This window comes from Fundulus heteroclitus, chromosome 4 (genome assembly GCF_011125445.2).
Source record: "Fundulus heteroclitus isolate FHET01 chromosome 4, MU-UCD_Fhet_4.1, whole genome shotgun sequence".
Taxonomy (NCBI): domain Eukaryota; kingdom Metazoa; phylum Chordata; class Actinopteri; order Cyprinodontiformes; family Fundulidae; genus Fundulus; species Fundulus heteroclitus.
In genome coordinates, this window is record NC_046364.1 from 149,879 (window position 1) to 171,012 (window position 21,134).

Below are 21,134 nucleotides of genomic sequence, written 5' to 3' on the forward strand. Positions count from 1 at the left end.
GTTAAAACAGTTATCGGGTTATTAATACATGTGTCCTTGTTGCTTGCTGATTTTTCAGCTCCATGCTCTCTGAATTTAAAAAAATAGTAACCTGAAATCTGAGGACTTGCTTTTGGCGTGCCAGGGTTGGCCACAGGCATCGTAGAAGGTGACCCTGGTCAGACTGTAAAATAAAATCAGTTGTTGTTGAATTGGTGTTTAGGCTCCACCTTTCTCCACTCACTGTAACTGTACAAGAAAGAATAAAATGATGATAACGTCAAGAAAGATCTACTTAATATGGATTGTTAGAAATAAGAGGGATTCAGCTCTTTTAAGCTGTTCTGATGTCTGAGCTCTGAAAACCACAACAGAATCTCTATAAGAGGCAAACATAGAATGTAGAAAATGTTCAAAGATGCGTCATTTTCCCCGGATATTGTGAAGTGAATATTCTGGCAGAACCCCAAACCAACGTCTGTTTGGGCCACTCACACCGTGGGACGATTCTACTACTAATTATTATTTCATTACTATTTTGGCAGCACCAGTAAAAGTTCTCAGCTCCAGTTTGGACTTGAGCGCAGAAACAGGAAGTAGAAACAACAGCTAACAAAATAAAGGTTTCTACAGAGAGAATGGAGCAGAAGCAGCAGATGAAAGGTCCTGAACTCCTCCTTCATCTTCGTGGAGTCCAGCTGGTTCTGGTCAAACAGAAACATGATGCGGGTTTATGACGGGAAGGCGCGTAGATCTCTGCAGGTTTCACCCTGAATCTGTTTTCTCATGATGTTCTACTGCGCATTGGGTGGAACAACGATGCATTTGATCTGTAATTCCCCAGAGCCAAAAGACTCAGTCTGGGTTTGTTCTGTGACTCGGACCTGTGGTTCTGGAGCCACCGCAGCACTTTTATTCTGAAACTCTCAGACTGGAAGCAGATCTCTGTGGTCCTCTTAACCAGACGCGCTTCAAGCAGTTCTCTGAGTTGGGACTTTGCTGCCGGACCCGTTGGATCTGGACCATGGTCCCGGTGTCTTCTTTGCTCTGACCCTCCAGCTGGTTCGCGGAGCTCCAGCATGCTGCAGCCGGAAAACCACTCCTCCTGCTGGACCGACCTCCAGAAGACGAACCGGACCGCGGGGGAGTCCGGAGCGGAGGTGGTGATCGTGCCGGTGGTGTTCGGGCTGATCTTTGTGGTTGGGGTGCTCGGGAACTCCCTGGTGATGCTGGTTATTGGCAGGGTAAAACCCAGCGGCGGTGCGCGGGCACTCAGCCCCACCAACATCTTCATCGTCAACCTTAGCGTGGCGGACCTCCTCTTCCTCCTCTTCTGCGTCCCGCTCCACGCCACCATCTACTCTCTGCCCGAATGGGTGTTCGGAGCCTTCCTCTGCAAGTTCGGACACTTCTTCACCATGGTCAGCATGCTAGTCAGCATCCTCACACTCGTGGCCATGTCCGTGGACCGCTACATCGCCGTGGTGCGCTCCAAGAGCTCTGCGTGCGTCCGGAGCCGCAGGAATGCGCTGGTCGGACTGTGCGTCATTTGGACAATGTCCTTGCTGTGTTCGGTGCCGGTGGCTCAGAACTATGTGCTAACCAACCACCCCAGCGCTCCGAACAAGACTTTCTGCTGGGAAAAGGGGTTTGGAGCGTCGCGGCGCTCCTACAAGGTGTCCATCCTGCTGCTGGGCTTCGTGCTGCCGCTGCTGCTCATCTGCTGCTGCTACATCAGGGTGAGTCCGGGCTAATGTTTCACTCCTGCTGTGGCCGTAAAACACGCTTCCATTATACGGGAAAGGGCCAAAGGCCGCGCGCAAAGCTGCTGAGCGGTGCGTAAAGACCTGCTGCAGGGCGCGCACACCCCTGCGCCGGTGTGGTGCCAAAGACTAGCAACCTCTGAGGGTTCTGCGTTGCACAGAAGGAACTTGGTCTGAACATTTAACAACTGGTGTTTGATATGGAGACAAATTATAGAAACAGGTAAAGATTAAAATCCAGTGCTCTAGAAAATGTAAGTTCTTCATAGGAATTCAGTGAAACTGTGACGCTGCCACATTACGATACACCCTGGAAAATGCAAACTAAGGACAGATAAACAATTCTAACACGGTGGGTATGAATGGATGAAATATCCTCTGTCCTTTTTGTAGAAGTGCACCAAACAATAATTTGACAGGTTCTGAAACCACTATCAATAAATTTGGGTTTTTCACTGTGAGCTGCACAGAGAAGCAGCATTCCCCAGTATCAAGATGATCATGGGTTCAAACCTCGCCTAGGGTTTTTCTGCATGTTCTACCTGAGCATGGGTTCTCTTGGGGTTCTCCTGCTTCCTCCCACTGTCCAAAAACACGACTGTTACGTTCATTGGTCTCTCTAACTGATTAGTTTTTTTTTTTTTTTACATTTTTACCAAAGTCATGACTCTTACAAAGTTGTTTGTCACTAAAACTAGGATTTCCTTTTCTTCTGTTAAAATTTATTCAACAACTATCTACTAACTGAAAAGCAGACCGGAAGGCAAACAGAGGGAAATTCATCCATCCATCCATCCATCCATCCATCCATCCATCCATCCATCCATCCATCCATCCACCATCCATCCACCCACCCATCCATCCTCTCTCTAACACATCTAACCCTTGTGGGGGCGTGAGAGGTGCTGGTGCTTATCTCCAGCTGTCAATGGGGGGGAGGCGGGGTTCACCTGGACAGGTCGCCAGTCTCTCACAGGGCCAGAGGGAAATCCTTTCTATCAATATTAAACTGTAGGGAAAATAATCATAACAATGCTAAAATAAGCATTTTGATTTAATTTTTTATATATAAAATATGGTTTGTTAGATGGTATTTACATTCTGGTATGGATTCCAATTTGTACCTTGACAGACTGACCAGCTATCAAACTAAAATAATTCTGAGCGACCTCCTGATGGTTGATTTATTATTTAAAATGGTTAAACTGTTTTAAAGAAACTAAACAGATTGCATTGCGTCATTGACTTTGCAGCAATCCCTCATACTGAGCATGCATGAAGCGACAGTGGAGAGGAAAACTCCCCAACAGGGAGGAGAACCTCAGCTGATATTTCAGCTGCTTATCCTCACTGTGTCTGTAGTGCAGCAGCGCCACATAGTTTAGAGCCCAAAGAAGCCATTTCACTTTCACAAACAAGCCCAAAAAACTGCAAATGAAATTTACAACAACTTCAGAAAAAAAAAGCCCAAAGTTGCATGAAATAAGCGGACTTGGCAGCAGTGAGCGCGGCTCTGTTTAGCTCCAGTCTCTGGCTTTCTTGGAACTACGGAAAGCACCGAGGGTAAAAACACACAGTCCTAACGGTGTGTGTGTTTTGATGCGCCACAAAAACATTGTTGCCGTTATGGTCTGATAAAGTTACCGCGTTAAAACAGACGGCCCTAATAATAATACATTTGATCTGAAAGTGCTTTTCAGAACACTAAAGGACACTGCACAGATCCTACAGGGTATCAACAATAAATGACGATAAAAACAACATATTAAAACATTTAAAAGTGAGAAGGCCTTCCTGGGTGGATGTGTTTAGAGTTCAGACCTGAACTGGTAGACGGTGTCGGTGGTTCTGAGGTCTGGAGGGAGAGATCCAGAGTCTGGGAGCAGAGTGGCAGAAAGTTCCTATAAGGAGGATCATAGTTATGGACAGGCAGCAGGTGGGAGTATAGAATTTGGCTACTAGATAAATAGAGCAGTAAAAATGGATGCTATATTTCAGGAAGATATTGCCAGGGGGGAGAAGGTAAATAATGAAAGGTAAGGGGTCCCAGGACAGAGCCTGGAGGCTGCTGGTTGTGACGGAGGATGGAGAGCAGCTGAATGAACTGAGCGTCGCCAGAGAGGTAAGAATGAAAGCGGTGAAGAGTCAGTGATGCTAATTAAAGTTAATTTGTGGAGAAGGATGGAGTGGGAAATTGAATCAAAGGCTGCTCTCAGATCCAGAAGGATGAGAACAGAAAGTAGACCAGAGTCAGCAGGTCGTTGGAGATTTTCATGGAAGCAGTTTCAGTGCTGCGGCGGGACGGAAACAGCTGGAGTTGCTCATAGAGGGCATTGGGGAGTGTGTCAGGTAGTGATCAGGTGAGCTCTGGGAGACCCACCCTATCCTCTGCTCACTCATCCTTTCTTCATGTCACCAGCTCAGATCTCTCCAGATCTCTGGGCCGTCAGTGTTGCCTCTTTTCTCCCTCCTGCCGTCCCGGTTGTGTCTTCAGTCTTCTTGCAATAATAGCCTCCATCACTAATCCACACTTAGTGTTACTAGATCAAAGCGTGTGCTCTCTAGTCTGCACGCTACACGGATGCATCTGCCACTCTGAGTTCTGCCTCCAGACAGGCAAGTTGAGACGGTTTTTCTAGTGTTTTGTAGATTAAGGTACGTTAGAAATGGGGCGAGGTCGTTGAAGTTGTTTGGATCCAAGTCAGGTTTTTTTAGCAAATGAGTGATGTGAGTGGGACCAGTTCCAGTGATGAGTGAATAATGGATGGAAGGAGAGCCTGAAGGCCAGATTTGACCAGAGTTGCTGGGATTGGATCAAGGCTGCTGGTAGAAGATTTAGATTTACGGATAATTCCAGAGTTTTTACATGAATTACATGAAGCAGCTATTCTGATGGAGTCGACTCCTCCTTTAGGGTAACAGCCCTCACTGAGCGGGAGGTGTACCTGTCAGTAACATCAGCTGGATTTATAAACTACTACCATTACTACTACTACTTTTTAACAGAAACATGGTCACATGATTTTCTTTTTTGGATCATGTGATCATTAAGATCACATGATCTTAATGCAGCAGCTATTCTGATAGAGTCGACTCCTCCAAACTAGTTTTCTTGGTGAGAGCTGACAGCAAAGCAAAGGTGGAGGAGAGGCAACATTGTTTAGTCGTTCACTAAGGTGGAAAAAGGTGCTTCTGGAAATTTCGACTCCTGAATATTTGGCTCTCCAGGTAAAGAGAATTATGTTCTACTATGTTCAGGCCTCCTAAGTCCAATTCAACCTTTTTTAATGATTTCAATGACCTATCTGTGATTTGCGTCGATTAGTTTATTTCATTAAAGACAGAGGAGAAGAAGAACTGTGTGACGCTCTTAGAAACTTTGGTTTAACTCAACATGTTAAACAGCCAACACACAAACAGGGACATATTTAGACTTAATCACCATTAAAGGTCTAAACATTTCTAAATTCAGTGTAACTGATGTCCTATCTGATCACTTTTCTGTTACCTTTGAACGCATCACTTCCAGTGACTCGGTCAGCCAAAGGAAAACGCATTTTTAAGGACAACGCCACTGAAAGCTTTAACCAACGTTCCCTCTGCATCCCACCAGAGAAGGAGTTCTGCTCTAGTGGATACATCCACTCATGTCAGCGCTCAGAGCTTAATGCGGGGAGAGGAAGATGCTCACATCACCCACACTAAGAGAAATTAAACTATTGGCACACATTGATCATCTTTCTGCTCATTTCTGCAGGTTTTGTGGCACCTCCATGAAAAGCTGAAGAACATGTCCAAGAGGTCTGAGCTCTCCAAACGAAAGGTGAACTCTTCTTTCCCCTCCTCCTCTTGCTCCTCTTCCTCCTCCTCTTCCTCCTCCTCCTCCTCCTGATGTGTTCAGGGTCAGGACTTTGCTCCTGGCGACATCATGAATAGAAGCTCGCCTTGGTCAGAGGTCAGAGGTCTTCCTGGTTTCTCTGTGGTGCCATTAGTTCATTTGGAGCGAAGCAGCTGTTGCTGGGAGTGTCCCACTAAGGGGGGGGGGGGGGGGTTGCTGGTGACGATGGAGGATGATTAGTGTCACAGGTGTGTGGAGCTGATGGTCCCAGAAGAACCAGGTGCTGCCATTAATACCTTCGGTCAGGTTAAGTCTGGTTTACTGACATTTAATCTCCTTTCAAATTGTAATCTGATTTAAAAACAGTTGAACTAGTTTCATTGAACCTGGTTTACTGATCCATCTCCTTTTTGTATCGTTTAATGTGCCAAACAGGACGTTGTGGATGACAGGCAGGGTTCTGGGAGGGAGCTGGTCCAGATGAGTAGTTTTTTTAGCTCAGCTGTAGAAGAATCTGACCCATCTGGATGTTTCTGCTCATGTGGAACGAGCCTGTAGAGAACATCCCAGAGTCAGATCAGCTGCTGTGTGCAGTGGAGGCATCCTGACTCACTCCAGAGTGGATGTTCTCGGTCCAGAGTCCAGGTCCGGATCAGGTGAAGCGGTCCTGGGCGTGGACGGCGCCTCGCACTAATGGACTGGGTCCTGGCTGGCAGACGTCCTGCAGCAGCAGATCACAGATCAGCTGGAGGCAGACGGTTTACAGCAGAGGGTCTGCTGCTCCTGGGCTCGCTGCAGAGGGACAAAGGCTGCTGGGTAAATATTTAGACAGCGCTACTAAGAATAGAGGAGATTCCCTCTGACAAGCTTCACGGCTTCATTCACAGCCTGAAGTCTTGGCACAGCCTGAGCCGGAGAGGTGGCAGCCGCTCAGACCGTCCTCTGGCCGCGCTGCCGTCTTTTCCTGGAACAACCTGAGAGGCTTTATGGATCTGCTCAGACTGATAAGAGACATTATTAAATCTGCTGAATCACAGAAGCAAACACATGAAGTTATAAAACAGAACCGGAGTTCATTAAGAAATCCGGTCAGAACTAATAACGAGCTGCTTGACCCAGACATGAGTTCTGTTTACACACCTTAAATAAACTTTCCTTTGGACCTGGACTGTACACTGAGGTCACTTTCAAATATCCATCAGCTTACCTGTAATGATCAGAGGAAGCGGACCCAGACCAGCACACTGCAAAAAGGGAACTAAAAGTAAGTGAAATTTTCTTGAAATCAGTGTATTTTTCCTTGATTTGAGGAGCTAAAGAAAACAATTTGCCAATGGAATAAGGTTTTTGCACTTAAAAAAGGAACAATCCATCTCCATCATCTTATTTCAAGTGCAGGATGTCTAATTATCTTATTTTAGGGGTAAAAATACTCATGCCATTGGCAAATGGTCTTATTTAGCTGCTCAAATCAAGGGAAAATATACTAATCAAGAAATTCTTACTTACTTTTAGTTCCCTTTTTGCGGTGCAGAGGTTTCTTTAAAAAGAAGGATCTTTAATAACAGAAATCAAAAACGGAGACAAAACCCAAAAAACCTGTTGCAACAAATTCGTCAGAAAAACAAACAGTCCAGTTGGGCAGGAAAAGACAGAAACAGGATGGCTCAGATCTCTGGAGACAAAAATCCAAAAGCAAACTAATAAACAGAAACTTTGCAGGAGGAGACTCAGCCATACTCAACAAGACAACCTGGCACTGAACAAAGCAGGAATAAATAGGGAACTGAGCAGGTGAACAGAGTAGAAACCAATTAGAGAAAACAGGTGAAACTAATCAAAGGAAGGGAAGTGAAGCTGAGAAGGACTGAACAGAACACAAGCATATAATGCAAACTAGAACTAATACTAGGATAAGAACCAAGACAAAGTACAGAATAGAGACCACTAAGACTAAAACTCATGACAGGAAAAACTACAACCGTACACAAGCTATAAAAGAATCCAAAGAAGACAGAAACCAAAAACTGAGGCAGCAGAGAGGCCTAACTGATTAAAAACCAGAACAAAACCCAGAATATGACATTACTGGAGCAGCCTAATGTCAAACCTGTTGTTTTCGGTCGGATCGGATCACAGAACCTTTCCTGTCTGCAGGTAGCAGCTGTGGAACCTCACAGAACCACTTCAGAGCCGTGGGTCCAGGGTTAGGGTGAGGTCCAGCTTCAGCTGCTGGCTTTAGAGAATACGTTTGGTAAACTGGACCAGAAACAGCCAGAGCAGCTGCAGAGAACACAGCAAGAAACAAAAAAACTCCCACAATATCTTCATCAAACACGTTTTAAACATGTTTGATCTTCTTCCTTTGTAGCTCATTTATTTTTGTCTGCAGAGTTTTATTGAGCTGCCATCACTTCACGCTGACGCTGTCTTCTTTGTTCATCGTTTGCTTTGCCTTTGATTTTCTGTCTTCCTAGAAAACACAGAATTGGTCAAATGTGTTATTTAAGAATATTATAGTACTATAGTATTATAGTACTATATATATATATATATATATATATATATATATATATATATATATATATATATATACACTATATAAGCTGCAGTGTAGTCTGTCTGGGAATCAGCTGTGTGGACGTAACAGCGTCCTGCTGATGATTAAGTTCTCTTTGTTTATTCCTGGGTGCTAAGAAAGGTTACTGATTCAACGGAGAACGGAGAACATTGATTGGTTAAAAATGTTGATCACATCAGACTTGCTGTTAAAATCAGAGCAGCTGATGGTCTGTGATGGATACAGCCACAGAGATGGGTGGAGGGATGGATGGATGGATGATGGATGGATGGATGGATGGATGGATGGATGATGAAATGGATGGATTATGGATGAAGGGTGGAATGGTGGATGGATGGCAAGGATGGATTGGATGATAGATGGGATGGGATAGGATGGAGGGATGAGGGATGGATGATGGATGGATGATGGATGATTGAATGGATTATGAGATGGATGGATCTTGATGGATGGATGGATGGATGGATCAGGATTGATGGAGGGAAAATGATGGATGGATGGCATGGATGGCATGGTATGGAGGATGGATGGATGATAGATGGAGGGAGGAGGGATGGATGGATGGATGAAGGGTGGATGGATGGATGGATGGATGATAGATGGAGGGAGGCGGGATGGCTGGCTGGCTGCCGGGTGGCTGGCTGGATGGATGGCTGGATGGAGGGATGGATGGATGGATGATGGATGGCTGGATGATGGATGGATGCTGATGGATGGCTGGATGCTGGCTGGCTGGCTGGCTGCTGGCTGGCTGGCTGCTGTGCTGGCTGGCTGGATGGCGGGCGGGCTGGCTGCTGGCTGGCTGCTGGCTGCTGGCTGGCTGGCTGGCTGCTGGCTGGATGGCTGGCTGCGGGTGGCTGGCTGGCTGGCTGCTCGCTGGCGGGCGGCGGGCTGGCTGGCTGGCTGGCGGCTGCTGGCTGGCTGCTGCTGCCGGGTGGCTGGATGGCTGGCTGGATGCTGGCTGGCTGGCTGCTGGCTGGCTGGCTGCTGGCTGGCTGGCTGGCTGGCTGGCTGCTGGCTGGCGGGCTGCTGGCTGGCTGGCGGGCTGCTGGCTGGCTGGCTGGCTGCTGGCTGGCTGGCTGGCTGCCGGGTGGCTGGCTGGCTGCTGCTCGCTGGCGGGCGGCGGGCTGGCTGGCTGGCTGGCGGGCTGCTGGCTGGCTGCTGGCTGCCGGGTGGCTGGCTGGCTGGCTGGCTGCTGGCTGGCTGGCTGCTGGCTGGCTGGCTGCTGGCTGGCTGGCTGGCTGCTGGCTGGCTGGCTGGCTGCCTGGCTGGCTGGCTGGCTGGCTGGCTGGCTGGCTGGCTGGCTGCTGGCTGGCTGGCTGCTGGATGGCTGGCTGGCTGCTGGCTGGCTGGATGGCTGATGGGATGGATGGATGGATGGAGCTTCCTGAGTAGATCTGTGGTCAGATGACTACAGCTGGCCGTCCACCAGCTCACAGGAACATTTCCATGTGAGGCTCTGAGTCTGAAGACGTTGGTGTCAAACATCTGACAGAAGACAGGCTGTTTCTACACAGAGCAGATTTTATGGGGGGGGAGAAGATGAGCAGGAACATTTATGGATGGGGTCAGGAGGTGAGAGAGGATATATTTAGAAACAGGAGGATGTTTAGGGTGAAGAGCATATTTCATGGACGCCGTATGGCTGGAAGGACGTCAGTGTGAAGGAACATGTGGAGACTTCCCTGAAGCTGAGAAGCTTCTGAGGGCAGATGGTGTCCCGTGTGCCGCTGGTCAGCAGGTGAGATCACGTTACCTGGTTCCCGTCAGTCTGAGGCTGAAGATCAATCTGGATGAAAAACACAAACGTCATGAATCCAGAGAAGTTTCTGCTCTGTTTCAGCAGATTTCAGATTTCATTTGACATGGGGCTGCAGATCCGACCTGTTTTCTGCTCTGACGTCTTTAACTCAGGTAGATAAACATCACGTCTAGCTTACCTGTCGTCTCTCTTGACGAGTTACAGGTGAGCTCAAAACTATTCATACCACTGGAAGATTATTGTTGTTTAGCCAAGAAGTTTGTTTCTGACAGAGAACGAGAAAGATATCTTTAAACCCTTAAGCCCAAAGGGTTTTAGGACCAATTTACATCACTGAAAAGTACAGCTCCAAAGTTATAAAGTGTAAATGTTAAAATTTGTGTCACACAAAGGCATCAAACAACATTTTTCAGGTGGAACCAATATAGCAAATGTCACCATATATGGTTTATAGGTGATTAAACAAAGAAAAAATCAAACATCTTGGGCCTCACCTAAATTTTTTCCAAAATAAACCCCTTTAAATTATAGGAGAAGCCTCAGACTTTATGGATCCATATCTTCACTATAACTGCAATAAATCTGGACTGAATGAGTTGAAGCATATTTGTTCCACAAAGGTTTTAGAGGGCAGTGTGCCAGGCGGACATGTGATTTTGACACAGTTGTGCCAAAATGGGCCAACACTGTGACAAATGTTATTTTACACCTCATAAAAGATAATCTGGTCAGATAAAAGTGCTGCTTTCCATTGTAGGACTCTTGCATATGACAAAGTTTTTTCTCATAAGATTTACCCCATCTAAATGTACCATTGTGCACAGAATAATATCAATAAAATAAAGAGGAAAATGAGCTGAATTGTCCCTTTGTCTCAAACAACAATTTTATTGAAAATAACTTATTAATTAACTAATTAAAACTAAATTATCAATAAAACAACAATGTGAAAAAAACTTTTCAATAAGTATCTATCAAGAAAATGTGTAAACAAATCCAATAAAAATCTATCAATAAAAAGCGTGTAAACAAATGTGCAGCAAAAAATGTGCAGAAACTTTCACAGAAAAAATAGAGGCGTCTGTGGCTCAGTGTCTGGTTCACCTGGAGAGTGCCACATGTCCTCGCTGTCATCAGTAGGTGGAGGCGCAGCTTGAACCGCCCGCCTGGGGACTGGCCTGCTTCAACTGCTCTTTCTTATTGGGGCAGTCCGTAGCCGACGGGCAGGTTCTTCTGCCGCACTGTTGGCACTGGGCAAAAAAGACATTTTGAAGATTAGATCAGACTGTGTTGCATGCTAGACTTCTCTCCTTGAAGAAGCAGAGGAGGCCTCAAGTGCTCGGATGCACGGTCCTTTCTGTACCAGATGGTCCTGCTTCCTCCTCGCTGTAATAACAGAGATAGGTTAGTTCACTGCCAAGTTTTCAGATACTGAGATGATACATTATTTCCCACTGGTCTCCAAAAACCAGCAAAGCAACAAAATAAGTGTTGTAAAACAGCAGTGTATTGGAAAAGTGTAAGTAATATGACTGCTTCATAAAGTGCTTTTAGATCATCCATACAGGTAAATCTTTGGTCTGCAGGGGCAGGGGGAGAGGGGTAATCACTAAACCTTCTGATTACAAAATTATTACTTACTACTCCAAAAAAAGCAAACTAACACAAAACAACACTGGTATAAAACAGCAGTTGTATTGGGAAAGTGTGAATGATATAAACACATATAAGGCTTTTTAGACTATCCAACTTACAATAAAAGTAATTGTGCTGCTGGAGTGGGAGGACAGAGGAGGGATGAAGCTAATCACAAGATAAATTATTACCTACGGCTCTCCAAAAATAGCAAAATACCATAAAACAACAACGCTGTGAAACATTAGCGGTATTGTAAAGATATAAATGATGCTACTAGTTTGTATAAAGCTTTTTAGGGGTAGGGTTAGGGTTAGGGTTAGCCGAGAGTGAAAGTAACGCTCGCTTTGTGCTGCAACGGGGGGGGGAGCTAAACTCTGATCACAGCACAATATATTATTAATTACAGCTCCAAAAATAGCAAAAATAACAACCGTGTTATTTGTGACTGTAACTATCTGCAGACAACATGTAAGGTAAAGATGCTGGAAATAAAAAGTAAATATACGACTTTCTCATGAACCGGGCCCAGAATCAACTTCTGTCCTCCTTTAAATCCATCCAAGAGTCAGAAGATTCCTCTCCCACATAATTTCTTCCAAAGCCTCCTGAATGGTACATTTCCTCTTCTGTGCCGTCACGACTGCAGATGTTCTCCAAAGAATCCACACCACCAAAGAGATAAGCTAAAACAAGCCGGCTGTCTGCTGCGTGCGTAATGCAGCAGGTGTGCATAGCATCTGTGAGTCCTACAGTCTGCGCTACGCACAGCAATCAGGTCACTGACACACATCGGACAAACACGTGCTAAACCTCGTTGGAAAGGCCAGTGTCTCTAGTTTGCAGCGATGCCAGCCATGGGGGAGCATGTCCACGCAGGGAGGCTTTTTTCTGAGAGTCAGCAATTTTTGTTAGACAAAAAGTATGCATGAAAAAAAATGAGTGACTTGCTTTAGAAACTTTAAAGCCTCTTGTTTAAAAGGAATTAGAAAAAAAGTGACTGTTTTTGACCTACCTTTAAAGCTGGCCAAAAAAGGGGCGTGGCCACACCCCTAGTGGCCCATATCAGTATAGGTATGGGCGGGCTTAAGGGGTTAAAATATATTAAAACACTTTACAATGATAATCAGTTTATTGAAAAGGAGGCCCAGGACACGCTGGAGGGACTGGGCCTCCCTACTTAAGCTGCTACCCCCCCCCCGACCCAACCCCGGATAAGGAGAAGAGGATGGATGGATGGATGGATGGATGGATGGATGGATGGATGGATGGATGGATGGATGAATGATGGATGGATGGACACAGTTATCAAACACTTCTTCCAGTTGCTATGCAGCTTTCCGTGTCGCTCCTGTTTGATGATTTTTAATGTGGAGTCAGAGGGCCTCCTTGCCATCGTCCTATTCTTCAGCTTCTTCAGGCTCTCTATCCAAGTCAGGACTCTGTCTGGTCGCTCCAACTCATTATTAGGACTTCCTGTCAGAAGAACCAGTCGGGTCAACTTAAAGGATTACTCTGGACATGAATCAGCCTTGAAGAATTCTGGGCTCAACTGTTTCCTCCGTCTGTCAGGTTGGATCTGGCTCAGTCTGCCCCCACCCTCCCCCCCCCCCCCCCCCCCCCCCCCCCGGGTCCAGAACATGGTTACCTCTGGGCTTCCCTGATGAAATGTTATTTAACCAAATGGTCTAGAATGACAATGAGCATTTGGTGTTCTTCAGGTTCCCCTACTGGTACCTCAAGCCCACATGGATCAGTCTCTGGTCCAGATAACAGTGTTATGCCATAAAATGGCATAACACGGCTCCAAGCATTCAAAATGTTAAAAGGCTTATACTTGTATAGCGATTATTGAGTCCAACGACCCCAAAGCGCTTCACACGACATAAGTGAGCTACGCTAGCAGCCACAGCTGCCCTGGGGCGGACTGAATAAAAACAAAACTGAAGTAATAATATTTGGACCAATAGAGGAGAGATCAAAAGTTAGCACACAGCTTCAGTCGCTTCAGCTAAAAACCACTAATCAGGCCTGAAATCTGGGTGTTGTGATGGACTCAGACCTGAACCTTCAAAAGCATCTAAAGACAATTACAAGGTCAGCTTTCTATCACCTGAGGAACATTTCCAGGATTAAAGGACTGATGTCTCAGCAGGATCCGGAAAAACTAATCCATGCGTTTATATTTAGTAGAATTGATTACTGCAACGGTGTCTTCACAGGTCTGCCTAAAAAGTGGATCAGACAGCTGCAGCTGATCCAGAACCCTGCTGCCCGCGTCCTCACTAAGGCTAAGAAAGTAGAGAACATGGACCCGGTTCTGAAGTCCTCACTAAGACTAAGAACGTAGAGAACATGGACCCGGTTCTGAAGTCCTCACTAAGACTAAGAAAGTAGAGCACATCACCCCAGTTCTAAAGTCCTTACACTGGCTCCCTGTATCTCAGAGAATAGACTTTAAAATAGTTCTGTTAGTCTATAAATCCCTAAATGGCTTAGCTCCTAAATACATTACAGACTTGTTATCAGCGTATAAACCATCCAGACCACTAAGGTCTTCTGGCTCCAGCCTACTCCACATACCTAGAACCAGAACTAAACAAGGAGAAGCAGCATTTAGTTCCTATGCTCCAATTATCTGGAACAAACTTCCAGAAAACTGTAAAAGTGCGAAAAGCCTGATTTCTTTTAAATCAAGATTAAAAACACATCTGTTTAAAATTGCCTTTGACTGTTTTAGTTAATCAGTTTTACTGTTTTTAATTTTCTTTTTTGTTACATTCTATCCCTACTTGCTATTTTCTATCTACATTTTATTATTTTGCTATATCTTAATCATGTAAAGCACTTTGTATTGTCTTGTACTGAATTGTGCTATATAAATAAATTTGCCTTGCCTTGCCTTGCCTTGCCTTGCCTTAAAAGTAGACGGGGTGTCTGCCTCACGGACCAAAACTGGGAGTTGGTTAGGGTTAGTGTCTTGCCCAAGGACACAACAATGAGATGGGGGATTGAACCTGCAACCTGCCAATTACAGGACAATCTACTTCCTGTGTCACTATCCGCCCAACAGTGATAAGCCACCGCGCAGACACAGACACGGCTCTTCCCGCAGTTTGCGCTGGAACGAAAAGAAGCCGTCATGTCGACTCCTTCACGTCGGAACCGGTAGTGGAACCGGTAGTGGAACCGGTGGTGGAACCAGTAGTGGAACCGGTAGTGGAACTAGTAGTGGAACCGGTGGTGGAACCAGTAGTAGAACCAGTAGTGGAACCGGTGGTGGAACCGGTAGTGGAACCGGTGGTGGAACCGGTGGTGGAACCAGTAGTGGAACTAGTAGTGGAACCGGTGGTGGAACCGGTGGTGGAACCAGTAGTAGAACCAGTAGTGGAACCGGTGGTGGAACCGGTAGTGGAACCGGTGGTGGAACCGGTGGTGGAACCGGTAGTGGAACCGGTGGTGGAACCGGTGGTGGAACCGGTGGTGGAACCAGTAGTGGAACCGGTGGTGGAACCGGTGGTGGAACCGGTGGGCGATGCTTGCTGCAAACACCTTTCACCTCTTGTGGGATTGACAGGAGGGGTCTGAGGAATTTAAATAGGTTGACATGCACAACCCAGGAAAAACGAAAGTTTTCCTCCCTTCCCATTGGTAGATGAGGTCAGATGTTTGCTGTTTTGGCCAGAAGACTGCTGTGACGCATCCCTGCACAAACCGCCGAGCAACACATCTCAGGTGATAAGTTGTTTGCTCTGTTTCTTTTAAACCACCGTGCCGACAGTTGGTTAATTTGTGGATTTTATCATTATTATCCTTAATGAGCCGCTCCAGGGTTATTATTCTGAACGTTATTGCTAGGCTCTGTCCTTCTCCTCTCTCTCTTCTGCCTTTTAGATTTGCCGTGGATTTTGTTTGAAGCTCATTCATTGGGTCAGCTAGTAGCTTTGTCTCAAATTAGCCGGCCCTCAGTAGCGCCACATGCTTGTGGTTTCTAACTGTAGCTGTGGTTAGCTCAGCCATGAGCGGTCGCCATCTTGAGCTTTTAGCTTAGATGGCTGGAGCTAAGCTAGTCGGACTAGTAGCAGGCCTTGTGTTTTAACACATCACTCCAAGTATTAGCCAGATCCATTTCAATGCTGTTACATCAGTTGCTACTGTCTTGATGGGGATTATTCAATGCTTAAGTAAGTGAGACTTATTTAAGTCAGATAATTACCCAAAGGCTCCTATATTCAAGTTTCATAATTTTGCTGTTTGTTATTGTTTTTGTTTTCCTCTTTTACGTTGTGATTGATTTAGCAGTGTATTAGTAGAATTATTGCTGAAACAGGGAATTATAGGTTTAATAAACTTCAACTATCTTAATTGTGGTTGTCTGTGTTTTTAGATCAGAGATCAGATTGTCTCTAAGAGTTTACGCGTCCTCCCTTTTGAGTTAACAAGTATACATATTAGACATTTTTCCTTTGCTTGTGGTTAAGTGACTCCTTTACCCTTTGATGTATACAGAGTATGTTGTCCCTTTTAGTCGCGTATCTTTTGATCCATAAAAGTTATCAATTTACTGTTTTTTGCATCTGAAACGTCAGATATTAGCTTTTCCGCTGATACCATCGGCATATCTGTTTGCCCTCCCCAACCTGGTAGCAAGCGGATGAAAATCAGTGTCCAATGGTAGCATGCGTCTCGGTGATGCAACACATGGTTCTCCAATCAGAGCACAGAATGCGCATGCCAAAGAGTATTAGGCTACGTTCACTCTGCAGCCTGAAGGGACACAATTCAGAATTTTTTGCCCATATGCGACCTGGATCTGATCCTTTTATGACAGTCTGAACGACACAGATCAGATTTTTTCAAATGCGACCTGTGTCTGTACGGCCGGGTCGCGTTAATCCCACCTGTACCGATACTCGACAGACGTCACTATTCTGCGTCCTGCTGTGCAGAAGCGGGAAGAAAGACGACACCCATAGCGGACAACAATGAGGAGAGCAGTCAGTGGAGAGAAAGCTCCGGTTAAAAAAATTAAAGATCGTAAAATACGCTGCAGCATTATAATCCATGTTTACTTCTGCAAACGCTGAGCACGCTTTGCTACGTGTGATGTCATCGCGTCCTCAGCTGCACCTGCGGGACACTGAAGGTGCATGAATTCAGTTCACACAGGAGATCACATACAAGTTGCAGATATTTAGAAACGTGAACGACCGCGCAAAAAATCAGATTTCACAAAAATATCATAATTAAGCATAAAGGCCTGCAGTGTGAACGTAGCCTTAGAGGACAAGTAGCTTGCTTCGACCGGACACGCTTGCATGAATATGTACGACGCTATAAAAGGCTATAAATGAGATCAAATCAGCAAAACAACAGCCCTTTATGAAGGTTTAGTGTGTGTAATTGCGCAGATTGGGATACTCTAACTGGATAGCTTTATTTGACTTGACAAACGTATTGGCTGAACTGGAAATGACATCACAGCCTCCGGGTCAGCTAACACAGAAGCATCGGTCCTAGAGGAGCTGGATTACTTTGAGCGTCTGGATCCAGTTCAACAGTAAGTAACCTAATTCTTATATACAATAAGTAAAATATATAAATCCACAGTAAATCTGGATAAAATGATGCATCATGTTCTTGTGTTTCGTTTTTATCTGTTAGAGAAAGTTTGGTTTCCCTCTGAAACCGCGTTTGACCAGCACCAAGCAGAAGTCCTGCCCTGGAAAAGCCTTTTGGTGACGTCCCTCTGTGCCTGACAGCTGAGAGGAACTGCTGTCCTCACTACCATCAGCAGTAGCATAAAAAATGTGTTTATTTTGGAGAATTAACATATTTAAAGATGTGCTACAAATGAACAATTTTCATTTCATTCTACTCAGGTAGAACATGTAGATCATATTTCAGCTGTTCTTCAGCTTATTCATTGGTGTTTCATGTGTGTTTATCAATAAAACTTTGTAAGGATAAATTATTCCTAAAACGTGTCCTTGTATTTCTGGTTCTATATCTTTAATAACATTTTATGAGCACTCCACAGTTTTTATATTATGAAAATTCAGCTTATTCATGGGAAGAGGGTGTATTAAACTTGACTGAAAATTTTAAGATGGTGTTGTAACACCACAATTAAATAAAAAAGGTTAAGGTTATTAACATTTACTGGTGGCAAGTCTAATTTGGTGTTAGACATTCACCTTTCATGGTGAATAAGGTTAATAATTGTTAATTAATAAACCCAATAGCTAGTTATAATCATTAAAGGCTGGTAGCCCTTAATCACTACCATATGGAAACATTTTTCACTAATGCTTACCTTTGACTAGAATAACATATTAATCATAACATCCAATTATAATTATTAATAATATTCATAATCAAATAGGTTTAACTGCACAGCAGCTGGACTGCTGCTAGCTCTCAGGACTATCCTGTGGTTTTCTTCTTCTTCTGGGACTTGTTGATTTCACTTTGTAGCTTCAGAGAACTTCACCAACACCTTAACACCACCAACCCAGACTGACGACTGACTTCTGGACTTGCACTCGGACCCATCTGTTAAAAACTGGTTTATGGGATCATAAAATCACATGACATATTTAAAAAAAACAAAGTCTGAAGTAAAATCAACAGCTGAAGTCAGACATCATTAATTATCTTCTAGTCTGGTGGTGGCTGCGCCTCAGGAGGAGCACCGTTATCTCCTGGTTGAGGAACAACCAAAATATTTGAAATGTGGAGTAGAGTCTGCATGAGACCGTGAAAACCGCTTGGACCCAAATATTAACAAGAAAAATCAAAGTTCTGATAACCTAAGGTTTTAATGCGGTGATGTAGAGACGTTATGCGAACAGAGCAATAAAGATCTGGAGCACATTGACAGGACAGCGTGGCGACACGCACACATCAGCCAGTCTGCCTGTGTTGTTGTAGAGATACAGATATTTATAGAGATGTTTTAAACTAACCAGCAGAGAAAATGAAGATAAGCTGTAGTTTGTTTCTAACTGAATAACATTCTGCAAAACGGATCAGCAACAAGAGCTAAACCAACGTCATTGTCTAAGGAAAGATCAGATGAGAAGCTCCTGAAAGAAAACAGAAAGAGAGTGGATGAGAACACCTGTACAGACTAAAGGGAAGATCTTTGCTTTTTGACAAAGCTTGTCGTTACAGTGACTGAGGCTACCCTGAGAGGCTACCCTGAGAGGCTACCCTGAGAGGCTACCCTGAGAGGCTACCCTCTGTAGCTGCCTGTGCAGATTCTGCAGCAAGCAGGCTTAGATCAGAGGCAGCAGGACTTTCTCTCAGTTCTCCTGAAGACGTTTCCTCACCTGTCCAGGTGTCTCTGTCAGTTCTGGAGGCTCTGATCTACCTGCAGGTGGAGCGCTGCTGGTTCTAAGCACATGGAGGTCCATCCTCCTAGAACCAGGTCAGAACCAGTGAGCCACCATCACTGTTTACAGCTCGGTCCTCCATCACGTTCCAGAGAGATTACATCAGCATCTCATCATGGTTCAGGAGGCCAAGTCCTCCACTCACACCAAGCAGCAGCTTCTAACCACCAGGACAGAGATGGTGGCTCACTGGTTCTGATCTGGACTGGTTCTGGTGGTGTTGCATTTGTAGCTGGCTTGTGTTCACATCCATCAGTGTGATGTTTCCTCTTCCTCAGACGGCGCAGACCATCCTCCTGGTCGTCACCGGCTTCACCATCTGCTGGATGCCACACCACATCATCGCCATGTGGGCGGAGTTTGGCAGCTTCCCGCTGAACAACGCCACCTTTGCTTTCCGCATCGTCTCCCACTGCCTATCCTACGGCAACTCCTGCATTAACCCCATCCTCTACGCCTTCCTGTCAGAGAATTTCCGCAAAGCCTGCCGCCAGGTCTTCGCCCGCCACCTGCTGTACACTCCGCCAGTCGACGGGAAGGTGGTTCGATTCCGCATGGACAACTTCTCCGCCACACACTCCAGCACCAACATCTGAGGCAGTTCCTTCAGGACAAAGCCTGGGAAGCTGAAGGTCCTGCTGGTCACATGACGGCAGGGGCTGCAGGTGATTGGCTGCTGTGGTCAGCCTGTACTGCAGCTGGAGAAGAACCTTTCTCAACAGGACAGTGCATGGAGCATTTCTTATTTGTAATTTTCTGAACTTGACCACAAACTGAATGTTTCTCTTCTATTTTAAGGTGAAAAGTTCTCAACTTTCTGCGGGACTTCAACTGAGACCATTGCGTACAAAGGCTGTGATTTTGGTTCTAATTTACAGCACATTAATATAAATACATCACATCAATGTACACTTATTTACAGACTTGTAAAGGTTTGAACTGTTAATAAAGTTTCTAAAGAGGCTCAGATTTCCAGGGTTCTTTCCCCCCAGTCGGTCCTGATGAGATTTATGTGACGGTGCAAATCCAAATGTCTCTGAACTTTTCATTTTAGGAACAAGGTCATGGAAACATGTCAGGGTTTGTGTCATAAAGATGTGCTGTAAAAGCACCACGCAGTTCTCCTCAATGCTTAAACCAAAACACAGACCTGAGTTAGAGAACCTTTGAGTCGTGTCGCCTGCAGGTCTTTAGAGCTGGGAACTTCTCACTACTCCAGACATTTTGAACGGAGAAAGCTTCCTGTTGTCCAGTTTTATTTTTTAAACCTTTTTTGTGAGTTTACACTTCTGTTAAAAATCTGTGCTTAAATCAAGAGAACCCGTTGATTGAATCAGTTTCTTTAATTTAAACACGTTAGCTGTGGGTGGTTTGCAGACAGACTGAAGCTTGAAGAGCAGCCTGACCTGGCCTCGTCAAACTGAATGTTTCTTTTCTATTTTAAGGTGAAAAGTTCTCAACTTTCTACGGGACTTCAACTGAGACCACTGCGCACAAAGGCTGTGATTTTGGTTCTAATTTACAGCACATTAATATAAATACATCACATCAATGTACACTTATTTACAGACTTGTAAAGGTTTGAACTGTTAAAAAGGGGGACCGGAGGGTGTGTTCCAACTACAGAGGAATCACACTCTTAAGCCTCCCTGGTAAGGTCTATTCAGGGGTTCTGGAAAGGAGGGTCCGTCGGATAGTCGAATCTGGGATTCAGGAAGAGCAGTGTGGTTTTTGGTCCTGGTCGTGGAACACTGGACCAGCTCTATACCCTCAGCAGGATTCTGGAGGGGGCATGGGAGTTTGCCCAACCAGTCTACATGTGCTTTGTGGATCTGGCAAAGGCATTCGTCCGTGTCCCCCGAGGGATCCTGTGGGGGGTACTCCGGGAGTATGGAGTACCGGACCCTTTAATGAGGGCTGTCAGGTCTCTGTACGACCGGTGTCAGAGTCTGGTCCGCATTGCCGGCAGTAAGTCGGACTCGTTTTCGGTGAGAGTTGGACTCCGCCAAGGCTGCCCTTTGTCACCGATTCTGTTCATAACTTTTATGGACAGAATTTCTAGGCGCAGCCAAGGTGTTGAGGGGATCCGCTTTTGGTGGCCTTAGGATTGCGTCTCTGCTATTCGCGGATGACGTGGTCCTATTGGCTTCATCAGGGCGTGATCTGCAGCTCTCACTGG

At 45.4% G+C, this 21,134-nt stretch overlaps 1 protein-coding gene across 1 annotated transcript; it reads left to right on the forward strand.

The window, feature by feature from the left end:
• The first annotated feature begins 862 nt into the window (after positions 1-862).
• Positions 863-19,918, forward strand: galr1b (galanin receptor 1b). Its single transcript, XM_012856766.3, has 3 exons — positions 863-1,718; positions 5,500-5,565; positions 19,234-19,918. Exons 1-3 carry the CDS (start codon positions 1,059-1,061, stop codon positions 19,549-19,551), a joined length of 1,044 nt encoding a protein of 347 aa, XP_012712220.2. The 5' UTR covers positions 863-1,058; the 3' UTR covers positions 19,552-19,918.
• Positions 19,919-21,134: the final 1,216 nt, after the last annotated feature.

Excerpts from the sequence above, each read along its gene's own strand:
- galr1b (XM_012856766.3), top strand. The coding sequence starts at position 1,059 with ATGCTGCAGCCGGAAAACCACTCCTCCTGCTGGACCGACCTCCAGAAG. Across the intron at positions 1,719-5,499 it reads TCTGCTGCTGCTACATCAGG|GTTTTGTGGCACCTCCATGA; the intron begins GTGAGTCCGGGC and ends TCATTTCTGCAG. Across the intron at positions 5,566-19,233 it reads CTGAGCTCTCCAAACGAAAG|ACGGCGCAGACCATCCTCCT; the intron begins GTGAACTCTTCT and ends CCTCTTCCTCAG.